The sequence below is a fragment of the Hakea prostrata genome, chromosome 9, assembly GCF_041222555.1.
Source record: "Hakea prostrata isolate BN-2017 chromosome 9, UWA_Hpros_2, whole genome shotgun sequence".
Lineage (NCBI taxonomy): Eukaryota > Viridiplantae > Streptophyta > Magnoliopsida > Proteales > Proteaceae > Hakea > Hakea prostrata.
Window position 1 is genome coordinate 14,915,483 of NC_142608.1, and position 15,727 is coordinate 14,931,209.

Here is a 15,727-nt window from a genome sequence, read left to right on the forward strand (position 1 = left end):
CTGACAACTAAGAAGATGGGTCTACTCAGAGTAGATGATGAAGGCAATGGAGGTCAGGGGTAAGGGTTCATTAAATATCATTTTTCCTCAAAATTATGAAAGAAGCGTTTATTTTGTGAAATTTAATTAGGGGTAAGCTTTTGTAATTTACAAAAATTTGAACATGTAACATGTCTAATATATATATATATATATATATATATATACTTCCAGTATATGTCGGAAGAAGATTGGTAACATTAATTGAATAAAAATAAAAAACCTATCCTAGTCGAGATTAATGAGTATCTGGATTGAATTAACCTTGATCATAGTGAAACGGCTCTCTACCTAAATAACGAAACAGAGGTCTGATTCAACATTATTTGGGAAGAAGTATATGACAAATTTGGTAGCTCATATCAATGTGAGTACAGCCAAGCCTGTTTCTACCCCTATTGCCTCAAGAGCTAGCCTCTCTCTTGGTGATGGTACCCCACCTATCAGATGGGATTGAGTATTGGCAAAGTGCTAGTGCTGTTAAGTATTTTGTGAATACTCGTCTTGACATTGGATTTGCAGTCAAAATGGTAGCTCAATTCATGAATGCTACTACAGATCGTCTTACGCAAGAAGATACAATATTACTTGTGAAGTACATCCACTAGGGGCCTCTTTTTCGTACTTCTTCTATGATTCTCTCAGCATCTTCACATGTTGACTGGATAGGCTGTCCTGATCATAGATCAACTATAAGTTTTTCTATATTTATTGGGAGTCATATTGTTTCCGAGTGCACAAAAACGACACACTATGTCTAGATCTGATACAGAGGTTGAGTATCATCTAATGGATTCTTTCAATGTGGGGTTGATCTCAATTCGATATTTACTTGGTGAGATTAGTGCTTTTCAACCTGCTGCTCCTCAAACGTACCCCTGACATCCCAATAATCGCAATGATCTGTTGTTGGTTTTCTCCCATGTCTCAAAGTGCCATTCAAGAATGCATACAAAACATTGTTAGTTTTCTGCAATGATGCCTTGCTTTTAATGTTTTTGGCTCTCCTATAGGGTCACTTGGTCTCTTAAAAAGTCACGAATCTGTAGATGAGATTTCCATGTGAATAGTAAGAGTATTGAAAGCTTGAATACATGTTTACATGATGAAACTAAGTCATGTTAAATGATTCGTTCTCCACCAAATGAATGACAAACAGATTATTTTAAACTACTAGAAACAATAAAAATGGGTTGTGTCCGCGGACACAGCAATAGCTGTCATATAATCCCCTTCCAAGATTGAAATCCGTTTACAAAAATAATATTGAGGAGACAAATCCCAGCCTACTCGGATCCCACACCCCAGAGATGAGGCTTCCACCCCATGTTCAAAGGGGGAGGTTAAATGACCATGACCATCAAAAATACAAAGTAATATAAAAGCAACTTAGAAGGGTTTTATGTAAGGGTGTAAATTGTGTGCCGATACTGTTTTATCTGCACCGTTTTTAATTTCAGAACAATATGTATTGTTTTCTGGAATTCGATACATGTACAGTTTTGGTTTTAAGTAGCATACCATCGGTATGAACCATTTTACCGTATACCAAAACCGTACCGAATTTGACACCCTTATATCTAGGTTGGACTGGGCTCAGTTTAAGGCCCATCTATCATGACATTACTCTTAGGTTGGGCCCAATTTGAAGTTCAGTCTATCTTGACATTATTCCTAGTTGGGCCCAATTGTTAAGAGAAAAAGAAAAACAGACTTCAAATGAAGAAAACTTAGATTGAAAGTATATTGGATGAAGAAGAAAGTATATTGTTCTTCTTCTTCATATATTGTAAATGTGAATAGTTAAAATATTAACTAAAATACCATATTATACAATCAATACTATAAGCACTCTTAGGTTGTAAGTGAAGAAGATTAGAATGGATTTTTTTATACCGAAATTATATCATACCATATACCAAACCGTACCATTTTTCTCATACCGATTTTATACCGAAACGTACTGAACCATTTTTAAATTACGATTTTCATACCGTACCGTATAAATCGGTACAATACGATTTTGGTATGAATGTTTGAAATTCAATACGGAACAGTACTATACCCAATTGACACCCTTAATTTTACTTTACGTTGGAATTTTATCTAGTCCACCGTCCATTTCCTAATAAATGTGTGATACATATTCATAAGTCATATCAAAGAGTTGTGATTAATTTAAAATAACTTTTTTTTTTTTTTTTAAATCTTGTAAAGCTAACTTCAATCTTTTGATAGTATGGACACACAATGGTCCATTTCCTAGTTAGAAATGAACAAAATAAAATTCCTTTCAAGTCAGACCTTCCTCTCTCTAATTGGGAATATAAAGTTCATGTGTTGGAAACATGAAAATGGTATTGCTTATAGACAAACGATAATTGCATTTGACCCAAGTAAATTGTGAGTTTACAGAGTTAACATTTATAATATCTTTTGAAAATAATTGCTAGTCGAGGGTAACTTAAGAGAAATAACAATGTGGATCTTTCAAAGTTTGAGCAAGGGAGTTTAATAAATAAAGTCTAAATATTAAGGGAATGATAGACATTTTCTGTTCTCTTAATTTTATTTTCCCATATATTCGGATTTAACAAAAAATAAAAGAGTAAATTGCCGGCCCCCAAATAAGGCTTCAAGCATAGCCCACTTCGTAAAACACATACCCCAATCTAACACATACCATTCTAAGTGAACAGTTAACCCACTGGGCCCATCTGGCTTTTGCAATCCCAAGCCCGGCCCTATATATTCTAATCTGAGCCCATTCCCGCCCTGACCCTAGTTCAGGGCCAAGGATTACTGTCCCTAGCCCTAAGCCCTACAAGGCCAAGCCGAGCCCATTTCCCGCCCTAATTGGGCCAGGTCGGGATGGGGTTGGCCCTGTCCCTGGCCTTGACCTTGATTGGCCCTGATTGACATTGTCTCTGGCCCTAATTGGCCCTATCACTGACCCTGATTGACCATGTCCCTAGCTCTGATTGACCTTATTTTGGCCCTAGCTTTGATTGACTTTGTCCCTAGCCCTAAGCCCTACAGGGCCAAGCTGAGCCCATTCCCGCCCTAATTGGGCCAGGTCAGGATGGGTTGATCCTGATTGGCCCTGTCCCTGGCCTTGACCCTGATTGACCATGTTTCTGGCCATGATTGGCCCTATCCCTGACCCTGATTGGCCCTATCCCTGGCTTTGATTGACCTTATCTTGGCCCTAGCCCTGATTGGCCTTGTCCCTAGCCTTAATTGGCCTGGACCCAAAATATCAAATGTAAATTCATAAATAAAATAATAATAATAATAATAATAATACATAAAAGTATCACGAGTAAACCAAAAATAAAATTCATAAAAATATAAGATGATTCAAGCTCCTACAAAATGATAAAATAGTTAATAAGTTGATAGTGTTGCTCTAAACATAAATTAATTTATACTCCATAATTCTATATTTAGCTCTAAAAGTCTCCCATTGCTTTGATGGTGGAAATTGAAAACCTTCATCCATTACTTTGGTAATGTAAATTGAAAATCTCTCCCATTGATATCCTTATTAAAAAAAAAAAAATCCATATTCAAAATTGTTAACAAATAAATCAACGATAATTTAGTATTGATATTTTTTTCGTAGTTAAAGAAAATGATATTTTAATTTTTTCTGAAATATCATATTGGAAGCAAAAGAAAGATGCCAATATTCATGATGAAAAGTTGTGGTGTAGATTTGTTAGATATTACTTCTCAATATACTACTTTTTACTATTTATAATATATTATCTCGCCTAAGTCCAAAAAAAAAAAAAAATCAATGTCTTTTGGAACTAAAATTGACTTAGTCTGAAAAATAAATATTACTTTAAAAATAATATAAAAAGTGAGCTTATAGTCTAATATGATCAAAATGATTGAAGGTCAAAGTGGAGACTTATAGTTATATTAGTGTTAATATGAAGATTAAGGTAAAAATCTAATTCATGATCAGAGTCAAATTAACATTAAGACTTGAGCCAAAATTAGGATCAAGATTGGGCCAAAATCAAATGGATGCTTACTACATTGGTAATGAGGATATAATTAATTTTTATTAATTTTCTACAAAACATTATCATATTTTTAAAATTTGTCACATATCAAGCATTCACCCATGTTGATTAGAATTAATTCTTCTCCATATGGGTGAAGGGTCCAGACTCAAATTAAAGTTAGGATTATGGCCAAAATTATGGGCCTAGATCGGACCAAGATCATGGCCAGAATCAGGGCCAGAATCAAGACCAACATCAGAGCCAAAATCAGGGCCAAAATCAAGACTAAGATCAAGTCCCCGCTGGGATGGGTCAGGCCAGCCCAATATTTTGGCCCTAACCCGCCCTTAGGGCCAAAATCTTTAGCCCAACAGCTATTTGGGCTCAGGGCGGGCTTAGGGCGGGTCAAGGCCGTCAAGGCCAAACTTGCACCCCTATAACCCACTATTTATTTTTCTTTAATTCCAAAAATGCCCTTACCTTCATAGTCAGAAGAACCTTTTTTTTTTTTGGGGGGGGGGGGGGGAAGGGTAAATGAGAATATGATTTCTTAGAGAATAAGTCTAATAGAGATGGATATAATAGTCTTTACAATAATATAATTAACCATTCTAACAAAATAAAACGTGTGTTTTTTAAACATAAATTAGATTGTCAATGCTTTAAAGTCCCTATTTTGGGGTGTCAATGCAATTTGCTCAAAAAAAAAAAACACCTAACTAGTATTTGGATCCAACAATCTAGGGTTGAACGAACATGGTGCCACCCTACACTCCCGGACGACATTTAGATTTTATCTCAATTCATTGAGCTGCAACCGGTGAGAAATTTGAATCTTAAACATATATGGGCACCTGCTAATTAATTGCTACATGTATAGCACAAGTCATAGTACATATTCCTAAATCATTTTCATATTTATTGAAGTACATCTGTACTGCAACCAAAAAAAAAAAAAGAGTACATCTGTACACTATGGAAGATCCTAAAATTATGTTTGGGTTTGGTAAAACTATTTAACTTGATATTTTTAACAGAAGTTATTATAAGCATTTCTAATTTTTTGGTAAAAGAGAAGTTTACTTAAATTTAAAACCACGATTAACTTCACAATCTAATAGGAGGGGGTAATACAAAAAGGGGGAGGAGAAACATCAGAGAATGGTTACTAAAAAACAAATAAAAAAACCCAATAAGGATACCCATCGACTTGCTGCAGAAGCTGCAAAGTGATCAGCTTAGTAGAATATGGTTGAATTGAGTGCCTTCAAAATGCTGCATCAGATCCCATATGTCCTCCATGATATGTTTAATTTGCCAAGCAATAGGACTCCTGAATTTGTTGATCACTTGAATGAAGTATCAAATATCAATTATCACTTCCTAACATACCTTTGGAACACAAAGTCTTGAAGGCCAGATGAGTGAGCAGGGAACCGCCAAACCCTCTACAAGAAGTGAGCTAGCAGAAAATCATTTTCCATTCAAAGTCACAGAAAATCATTTTCCCTTCAAAGTCTCTCCCAATTCCACCATACCCAGAAGAGTAGACTCTGGTAAATGGGAGCCATCCACATTGATTTTAATTCTGTCCTCTTTAAGAGCTTCCATGTTCTCCTTTTTTGAAGTCAAATGAGGGTTTTCAAGTCTTGTGTGAGCTGAGAGGCATACCTGTAACATTAATTTGCATTTCGAGATTCCTAGCCAAACATTCAATCTGTATAGTAGACCCATAACGACCATATCATATTCAACTGCAGCAGAAGTCTTTTTATCTTTTCTATAATGCTGAGTGATGAGTTCAACTTGATTTTGCAAATCAGTTTTCACCCGTACAAAAGTAGGTTCCGGAAATGCTGCCAAGAGGCTTCATTATGAGACAAGTAAAGAACACATGATCAGGATCATTATCTTGAGCTGTACATAAAACACAAAACAGTGGAATGTTGAAACCCATTTTCCTTAAAGGACTTCCCATCAGAAGCCTATTAAGAATGACCTTCCAGATGAAGATAACTACTTTAGGAGGAAGTGGAAAATGCCATAACTTCAGCAAAGAGAAGCCATCTGTATTAACATCCAAAGACAGATATTCTATTGGCCGAGGCCAAAGAAAAAACTCCAGGAGCCATTCTAGTCCAAATGGAGGAGTCAGGTTTTGGTGATAACGGAAGGGGGATGCTAGGATCTGATCAGCCATATCATCAGGCCACCTAGGTCTTACAAGATCGACATCCCAGACTGATCCTCATCAATGAAGGCAGCAACAGAAGTAGGAGCATTAGAGGCAAGGGGAAAAGGAGCCTGTAGTTGCTAATCCAATTAAACACACCAAGGGTTAGTGCTTCTTCCATCACCTATTTTCTGAACAGACTTTTACACTAAATCTCTTGCATAGATAAGAGATTTCCATCCCAAGAATCGGATGGAGAAGATTTTGCAGCAAGGAAATTCCCAACTCTGAAACTGATATTTCATAATTTTCCCCCGGTGAGTCAAGCATAGCCCAATCTTATATTGTAACTGATTTATTCCACCCGAACGCGCGCCCGCTATAGATAGCAAGTGGCTTTACACTGTTATCTGGTCCACTGCGCCATGATTATATCAAGGAAACGCGAGAGACACTAAACCTATATGAAATATCAGGTAAGCACCATCTGAATCGCCAAACTGCTTGGCTAAGATATGAAAAAGAAAAGAAGGTATTAGCCGCTAGAAATAAATAGGAAATTCAAACATAACTACTCTAGATCCAATAAAATTGTGGGGTTTGTGACTTTAGTTGAACTCAACTGCTAACTATAGGTTCAGTCAGTGAACTGCATTCCAATAAAGCACAAATGCCATAGACGTGTCCTTCAACATAACTGATTTCTACTCCTTGATACAAGATTTCAGAATACACATTTAAGCTTCAAAAAGCAAAATAGAGAGAGTTCTTTACAAAACATGGATGATATGATACGATAGCATACTACCAGAATCCATCTGAATCAGTTTACAAAATATCTTGGTCCTGTTCAATAAACACAACTAGGAATACCTTGGCAGGAAATTCAACACATTTAATAAAGCTCGTCAAACATAAGATGACTCCCCTTAGGTGGCTGGATCCAAATAGCACTATGAAAGAATGGCCCTTCATGTTTCTGGATTGCAGGATGGTACTTACAGTCATCAAGGGAATATAAGTAATTGTTCTTTCCATAGTTGCTACGCTTTGAAAAATAGATGCTATTACTTGATACTTTTGGAACATTAGTCACTGCAAGAGAAGAGCGAGAGCTGACAAAAACTGTTAGACCATTTAAGCTCTTCATTTTAACCCATTTCATCTTGGACAAATCCAACTTGAATATAACTGGCTTCTTAGGATAAGATACACAGATCAATAAAATCTCCCCCTTGAATTCTACCAAATGATTAGCTCTCTCATCATCATCATAACTTCGACGAGCAAGATTAGGTGGAGGCACATCAAGGATATTCCAAGTATGTTTTTTTGGATCAAATACCCCTAACAAATCATAAGAAGATTTACTCATACAATAGAATAACCCATTGCAGAAAACTGGACCCTCCACCCCAATTAAAGAAGCCAACATCACTAATTCGGAACTTAAATTTCGTCCACTGTTTATCCCCTGGATGACAAATGCCAATAGAAACCCCCAGAGTGTCAAGACCTTCCATAAACTGCGCATCAGTTTCGATTGCAAAAACTACACAGTCAGGGGAGGTAGGTGCACAAGATAAAGCAAAACTCGGAGATAGCATACCATGATGGGGAACATCAAGCATTTTTCCGCTGAAGGGATTGTACAGGTGATGATCCCAACCAGTATAGAGCACCCAACCATCCTTACTGCACTGAACCTGTGTACCCCTTAAGTCTTCGATCTCATCAAAGTAGAACTTGCCCTCTGAAGGGTCATAGAATTTGATTACACCACCCACGGCTGTGGTGAACAAGAGCCATGGAGATTGATTGACCACACGGAGTGAAGGAGCAATCCTATACATGGTTGCGTGAACATCAATCAATTAAAAATTAGTTCAAAACATCCTCAACAAAAACCGTAGAATAACCCAAAGAAAGGAACCCAACAAACAGACATTGATATACTGCGTTAAATTGTACGCCTTCTCTGTTTACGTGAAGAACACCCAAAACAAGTCTTACAAGCCGAAATAATTTAAAACCTAAACCATGAAACCCTAAAAGATTTACTTCTCTATCCAGTTACATCGTTGACAACTTATACAACAGGAATGCAAACAAAGATACCCACAAAGACAGTGAACTGATCATTTTCTACTAGAAGACTGGAACAAATTTAAAACCCAAAAAGAAGTCACAAAAAGAAAAATCCAGTAGAAGAACTTACGGTTCCTCAGTCGTCCTTGTTCTTTTTCTTCCCGTCATGAAGAAAAACCAGATACACGATGTAAAAATGGAGTTGGAGCAGCAGAGTATAACTTCTACCTTGGAAAAGCACTCTGCTTTTTATGCGGAAGAAGTGGGCCCAGGCCCTTGTCTTTAATTCTCAACGTTAAGAGAGCGCCCAAATTTCCCGCCAACAATTTAACTATTTTCAAATTCCCTTTTCTCGGGTTAAAAGTTAAAACTGAAAGGGCACTTTCTAGGTGAGCCTAGATTTTCAACCACATATGGCGGTGATATCCTCTTGTAAATATTAAAAAAAATCTGAGATAAAAATCTAGGTGAATCACATGTTATTTTCTATCCAAAATAAGGGTGTCAATTTACAGCCTGAACCAGCCGAATCAAACTTTAATGGGCTGTGTTTGGGTTGAGGGTGGCAGAGCCCGTACCAACCTGAAACCAAACTGCAACCCGTTTTATGATCCGTTATATAGTTTAACATTAAATATTGTTTGAATTATCATATTACTACTAGGTAGTTAGTATAGACTATCAGAAAAATTGAACATGAATTCAAAGATTAAATAGTCATTCTACTACTTATATGAAACAACTAAAAGGATTAAGTATAAATGTCCAATTGAATGTGCAAAGTTTGTTTAAATTAAGTAAATATTTATCAAATATGAGAATGTTGATTAAGTATGATTATATTTATCCAGAGGTATTTCTTTTGCATATCAACTAAATATCAACTCAAAAAAGAAATGGATTTTATAGAAGGGAAGAAAAAAAAATCAACATTCTCACAAAACAAGAACCCAATTTTAAGACAATCAATCATAGCACAAGTTAAAATTTAAAAAGGGTTTTGGTTTGAAGATTTGTTTTAGGACTATTCAGTGGAGCCTAAAGAATGAGTTTATAGTTTCTATGTTACTACTTATTATTTGAATTCTTGATTTCTATAAGGTGGATGAGATTTCTACAACATGGAATGACTTTTCATTTTTTGATTAAAATTGATTAATAGCAATTTTGTTTTTCATAGAATTTTGGCTATTGTTATAGGATGCTTGACTTTTTTTTTTTTCTTCTTCTTCTTCTTCTTTTTCTTGCATACTATAAATTATTAGCTTAAACCATTAGCCAACCCAAGTATAGACCGTTAGCCCAAACCGTTAGTTAGCGCGAACCCAAATTGCACAAAACCAAAACCGATCTGAAACCGTTATTTTGATAATTGACCGTGTTTGGGCTGAGTGTTTTTGAACCCGAAACCATTAAACCCAGCTTGAAACTTCCCCAAACCACACCGTTGACATCCTTAGTCCAAAACGTCAAAGGAGAATAGTTTTTATGAATAGGAAAACAACTAATCCTATACTTTCTAGTTTCTAAGCTGGATTGAAGTCAAATTCCTAACCATTCTATTAATCTTCCATTGGCAAATCCAGCTTTTCATTATATCTGTAATTGCTTAATCATTCCCATAATTAGATTTTAGCATTTTTCTAGATAATCAGATTTCAATAAAATTGAATTGAATTTTGCGATCCGGCTTTTACCCCAAAAGAAGAGAAAAAGAAATGAAGTTTACCATCCAGTTCAAACTCAAATTGGACTTAATGCATGAACTTACATCTCAACATTAAATGAATTAAGAAAATTTGACAATTATACATAGAAATTTTAGAAATTAACGAAGAGATAATGAAATTACCATCTTTTTTTTTTTTGGGTGCCATTAGCATGAAAATTACCTATGCATGGTATATCAATTTTGCTCTTATTATGATCTACTGTACCAGGCCGGTTAGCCTCATGTACATTAAATCTCCCTCCATGGCAGCATTCCTGGCAACTTATGTTACAAGTTCAGTTCAGAAAGAGATAAAAGAGAAAATCTCTAGTATGGAATAACATACACTGGCTTCCCATCAATGCCTGAGCATGGTTAGCAAATGCCCATAAGCAATGTAAGTGCAGTTTCAATTGAAACTAATTGGTTATTCAAATTAAAGATTGAACAGAAACCATGTCAATGTATCCAAAATTATACGTAGATAGCCTGACATTACCATCATCGATCATTCAAACACACTAGCATGTCCTTAAAGCACCATTATGCCTGCTGAAACCTGAATTCAAAACCAGAGTAAATCAAGGTCTCACTTAAACTGGTTTTCTTTCAGTGGTTATGGTTTCTTTCATTGGACCAACCATATGAGTGTCAGATTTCAATTGTACATGTAAAGTAAAATCAAGAAATTTCAACAAATAAGTAATATTCTCCATCTTGTAATGTTTTTTATATTACTTAACGAAATGAAAAACACTTTGATCATCAATATGGCCTAGCATTATTCTTCAAAGGATTAGTCCTTGTCTCAGTTAAATCATACAGGCAGCAAGACAAGAAGATAGGAGAAAGAATTTGGTCTCTTGTGCAATGCTTATAAGCAAATCTGTTTGAGCTTTTCTAACAGGTCCAACAGAACATCCAGCATTTTTCAGTCCTAAAACTTAAGTTAATCTTGAGTGCTTGGATGTGGTTTGTGGCTTCATTTTAACTGCTTTTGACATTAAAAGTGCTAGGTAAAGTTCAAATGGCAATTTGAACTACACCGAGACTACATTAATACACAGATATAAACTGGATTTCTAAGCTAAAAGACAGATATAACAGTAGTAGGGCTTTGACATACATCTCTCTGCATTTTCATCTTGCATACTGGTCCAGTGGTCCTTGCTGTAATACAACCATTTCAAGAGTGAAATACATGCCCTGTTTACTCCGCTATGTCCTGTGAAGATGAAATAAGAAATAGAAAAGAAAAATGAAGTTCCAACTGTGACAGAACGAATAGATAACTGAGACACAAGTAGATCACTACTTCAAAGCCAACAGAAAACATTTTAGATTGTCTTTCAAAGAAGTGAATAAAAGGGTAACCTGTTTACATTCAAACCTAACTGATTCACATCCTTAGTAACAAGACCAAAAGCAAAAGCAAGTGATTGACAAAATCCATCTGTATCAACTTACACGTCTTTAAAGAGGAAATGTATGACTAGAGCTCATCAAACTCAAGATGACTCCCCTTGGGAGGCTCAATCCAAACAGCCTTGTGAAAAAACCGCCCTTCGTGATTCTGTATAGTGGGATGGTATTTATGATCATCAAGAGAATATAAGTTGCTATTCCTTCCATAGTTGCAACTCTTCGAAAAGTAGACACAGTTACTTGATATTCTTGGGACATTAGTCACCACAAGAGAAGAGCGAGAGCTGACAAATAATGTAGCACCATTTAAGCTTCCTACGTCGGCCCATTTCATTTTGCACAGATCCAGTTTGAATATAAAAGATTTATCAGGATAACATACACACACCAATAAGACCTCTCCCTTAAATTCCACCATGAGTTTACTTCTCGGTTCTTCATAGCGCAGACGAGGAAGTTTAGGTGGAGGCACTTTCAGGATTCTCCAAGTATGTTTCTTTGGATCAAATACCCCTACCAAATCATAAGGACATTCACTGAAGCAATAGAATAACCCATTGCAGAAAACTGGACCTGCCCCCCATTTTATATAGCCATAAGTCTTTATTTTGACCTTACAAGTTGTCCACTGTTTATCCCCTGGATGCCAAATGCGAATACAATACCAAAGAAGGCCATGTGCTGTAATAGTGTCTATGTCAGTATCAATTGCAAAAGCTACACAGTCGGAGGATGTGGGTGCACAAGATAAAGCAACAGACGGGTCATACATATGGAGCTCAGGAAGATCAATCTTTGACATGGTAAAGAGATTGAATAAGAAAGGTCCAGTACGGAATCCAGAATACATCACCCATTCACCCTTGCTGCACAGGATCTCTGAGCTTTGTAACACTGGGATATCATCAGCATAAATCTTGCCCCGTGAAGGATCAAAGAATTTGATTAATCCAAAAACCGTGTCTGGGAACAACAGCCATGGAGATTCATTAACCACACGGAGTGAACGGGCAATGTATCCCCATTTCTTACATACACATGACAAACGGAGATTATCTTTGAGGCACAAATGAGACACAATGAACTCCAGTATTTCGTTAGGAAGCTCAGACCAAGGTCGCAACTCATCTGCTCTAACCCTATACGGCAATACATGAACAACAAAATGTTGAAATTAGCTCATAATATTTCAGAAAATGGAGACTTAATTCATATCACAACACAAGGAACTTCAGTATTTCGTTAGGATGGTCAGACCAAGGTTGCAACTCATCCGCTCTAACTCTATACGGCAATACATGAACAACAAAAGTTGAAATTAGTTCATAATATTTCAGAAAATGGAAACATAATTCATATCATCCTTTTAACACAAACCCTAAAACGGGAAAAAGAGAAAACCCCAAACAACCAGACACTGACATATTTCATCAACTTTTTACTTCCAATTCTGTTTATGAAATCCTGATACAAGTTTTTCAAAGTCAAAACAAATTAAACCCTAAACGATGAGGCTAAGAATCAATTTCTTTTCCAAACCCTAAATGGTTTGCTTCTGAATCCCATTACTAACTCTACAAATTATACACCATGCATACAAATGCAGATACCCATTAAGACATTTAACTTATCAGTTTTTACTAGCAACCCTGAAACAGACCAAGGTCGCAGCTCATCCACTCTAACCCTATTCGGCAATGCATGAACAAAAATTTTTGAAATTAGTTCAACATATTTCAGAAAAAGGAAACTTAATTTAGATAATCCTCTTAATACAAACCCTTAAACGGGAAAAAGAAAAAACCCAACAACCAGACATTGATATATTGCATTAACTTTTTACTTCCATTTCTGCTTGTTAAGTCCTGATACAAGTTCTTCAACGTCAAAACAAACTAAACCCTAAACTATGAGGCTAAGAATCAAATTCTTTTCCAAATCCTAAATGGTTTGCTTCTGAATCCCATTACAAAATCTACAAATTATACACCATGCATGCAAATACAGATACCCATTAAGACATTTAACTGATCATTTTTCACTAGAAACCCTGAAACAGGTTGGAAAAAATACAAAAGCCACCAAGAAGTTACAGGAAGTTTTGTCAGAGTAAAAGAACTCACGGTTTCTCTGTCTTTCTTGTTCTTTTTCTTCCCGTCATGAAGAAAATCGTGATGGAGTTCAATAGAATGGCGTTGCAGAGTATCAAGCTTTCTTCAGGAAATTATCCAACTTTTTAAGTTCTAATCAGAGAGAAATAGACCTTGTTCTTATATTCAGTTAGCGCACCACGACGCTAAAGGAGCGCGCAAAACTCCCGCCAACAATTTAATCCATTTTGGGTTGTCAGGGCAGACCACTGGGTTGACCCAATCAAATCCAACATCCGGTTAGATAAACCGATCGTTTAACTTATATTCAAAACTAGCAAAGGCTTTCAACCAAAAAAGAAAAAAAAAAAAACTGGGAATTTCAATTTCTTTTATAATATTCAGAGCACATTGGCCCAAGGTTTAATAAAGTATTTTGGATCAATATAACACTATTGGATATGTATCTATATTGGATACAACTGATAAGTCTCTCTATTGGATTGCATTGAAGGCTTTTTTTTATATCAATTCTCAATATCATTTTTTGTGTGTGTTTGAAATCCATTCAAAATCTTATTTATATTTTCAAAAATAAATTATTCTTTAATCAAAAACTCATTTACTCATTTTTGCATAAGCCTCTTAAAATCTAAATGCAAACTGAGGGTACATTAAGAATAAATAAAAAAATATTTTGCATTTACTTTTCCTATGATATCAAGCATGGAATTTAATTTCGCTCGAAATTCAGTGATATCGGTCCTTACCGAACCAAAATACATGTTCGAAACGAGATTGGCCTTTTTTGGCGATATCTCGCCTTTTCTCGCCGAATGGCGAGATCCCAGCCGATTTCTCGAACACTCGGTCCCCTCTGTTTCTCCCTGGGTTGCTTTGTCGCCGAGACAATTCTTCACAAGAGAATCGTGTCCGTCATTTTCTAATGGAAAACCAGAGAATCCAGCCCCATTAACCGAAGAAATAAACCCTGAAAATTCCCAAAATCTCAAACCCAAGCTTGAAAAACCCACTCTCGAATGAAATCCCTACATTTGAAGGGAAGAAATGCAAAAAAAAAAATAAGAGAATCGAACAAAGAATTGACAGTGTTGGCGATGGTTTGTGATTTTTCTCGTTTTCTCCTCGTTATTCATTTGCTCTTATTTCTTCTTGTAAGCTTCAGATAAAGGTGTTGTCGTCGTCGTCGTCGGAGAAGGAATAGAGAATTTCAGGGAAGAAGAGAAGCCTAAAAACCACCTCTACAACGAACCAAGCCTCTACCGCTCCAACTCCATCTGCAACGAACCAAGCCTAAAAACCTCTACCGATCTACCTCCATCAGCAACAAATTGTCTGAAAACCTCCATCTGCAACGAACGGTTCTACCGTTCCACTCCACCGATCCACCTCCATGACTATGCATCTGCAACCGTGCGACGAAGGTTCACGGTTCACGAAACCTGGGCCTGTTTGGTTACATGAGTCTGGAGATTTCAAACATCTAGAGATTTCAAATCTATGGAGTTATAATTTATAAAATTAGATGTTTGGTTGTGGAATGAAATCGGTGGATTCATCCTAAAAAACTATTTAATCGACGTGACTTTTGTGAATGTGCAAATGTATAGCTTTTTTGAAATCTCTGAATTTCACTCCTTAACCATAAATCTATAGATTCACGTTTTTAGTGTAAAAAGGTGAATCTCTAGATTCATGAATCTAGAGATTTTTACAACCAAACGGGTATAATTCTTAGATTCATGAATCCAGAGATTTGAAATCTCTGGATTCATGAAACCAAACAGGCCCTTTGATTTTTATAATTTATTATCCCAATTCCCAAATTCCAATTTCCCACTCAGTTTTGATTTTTATAATTTATTATCCCACATTCCCACTCTCCCACGCACTATGATGTCAGGTCACATGTGATTGTTTTTATTTTATTTTATTTTTATTTTCAATTGTCCAGCTCTGCCAACGACAATTATAATTTCTCGGCGAAGTTTCGCGAAACCGGTTCACTAGGTTCACCGGCTGGCGAACCGGTGAATTTTGTCAAAACTTCGTTCCATGATATCAAGTAATTATATTAAAAAAAAAAAAAGAGGTAAACCCCAATTAAGGACACACCACTATTTCCATTATCAAAATGTCTTTGTACCTCATACTTCATACC

General features: G+C 36.1%; 1 protein-coding gene and 1 pseudogene across 2 annotated transcripts; both read right to left on the bottom strand.

The window, feature by feature from the left end:
- Positions 1-7,041: 7,041 nt before the first annotated feature.
- LOC149004809 (F-box/kelch-repeat protein At1g57790-like) lies at positions 7,042-8,535 on the bottom strand (annotated as a pseudogene). Its single transcript, XR_016175627.1, has 2 exons — positions 8,450-8,535; positions 7,042-8,076 (listed from the first exon to the last, which is right to left on the bottom strand). The product of XR_016175627.1 is annotated as an F-box/kelch-repeat protein At1g57790-like (transcript).
- Positions 8,536-11,016: 2,481 nt separating this feature from the next.
- On the bottom strand, positions 11,017-13,674 carry LOC149004810 (F-box/kelch-repeat protein At1g57790-like). Its single transcript, XM_089169321.1, has 3 exons — positions 13,579-13,674; positions 11,498-12,594; positions 11,017-11,255 (listed from the first exon to the last, which is right to left on the bottom strand). Exons 1-2 carry the CDS (start codon positions 13,614-13,616, stop codon positions 11,523-11,525), a joined length of 1,110 nt encoding a protein of 369 aa, XP_089025447.1. The 5' UTR covers positions 13,617-13,674; the 3' UTR covers positions 11,017-11,255; positions 11,498-11,522.
- Between the last annotated feature and the right edge of the window lie 2,053 nt (positions 13,675-15,727).

Bases quoted from the DNA above. Each gene is read 5' to 3' on its own strand.
- LOC149004810 (XM_089169321.1), bottom strand. From the start codon at position 13,616: ATGACGGGAAGAAAAAGAACAAGAAAGACAGAGAAACC. The intron at 12,595-13,578 runs GTGAGTTCTTTT...ATTGCCGTATAG, and splicing joins ACAAGAAAGACAGAGAAACC to GGTTAGAGCAGATGAGTTGC.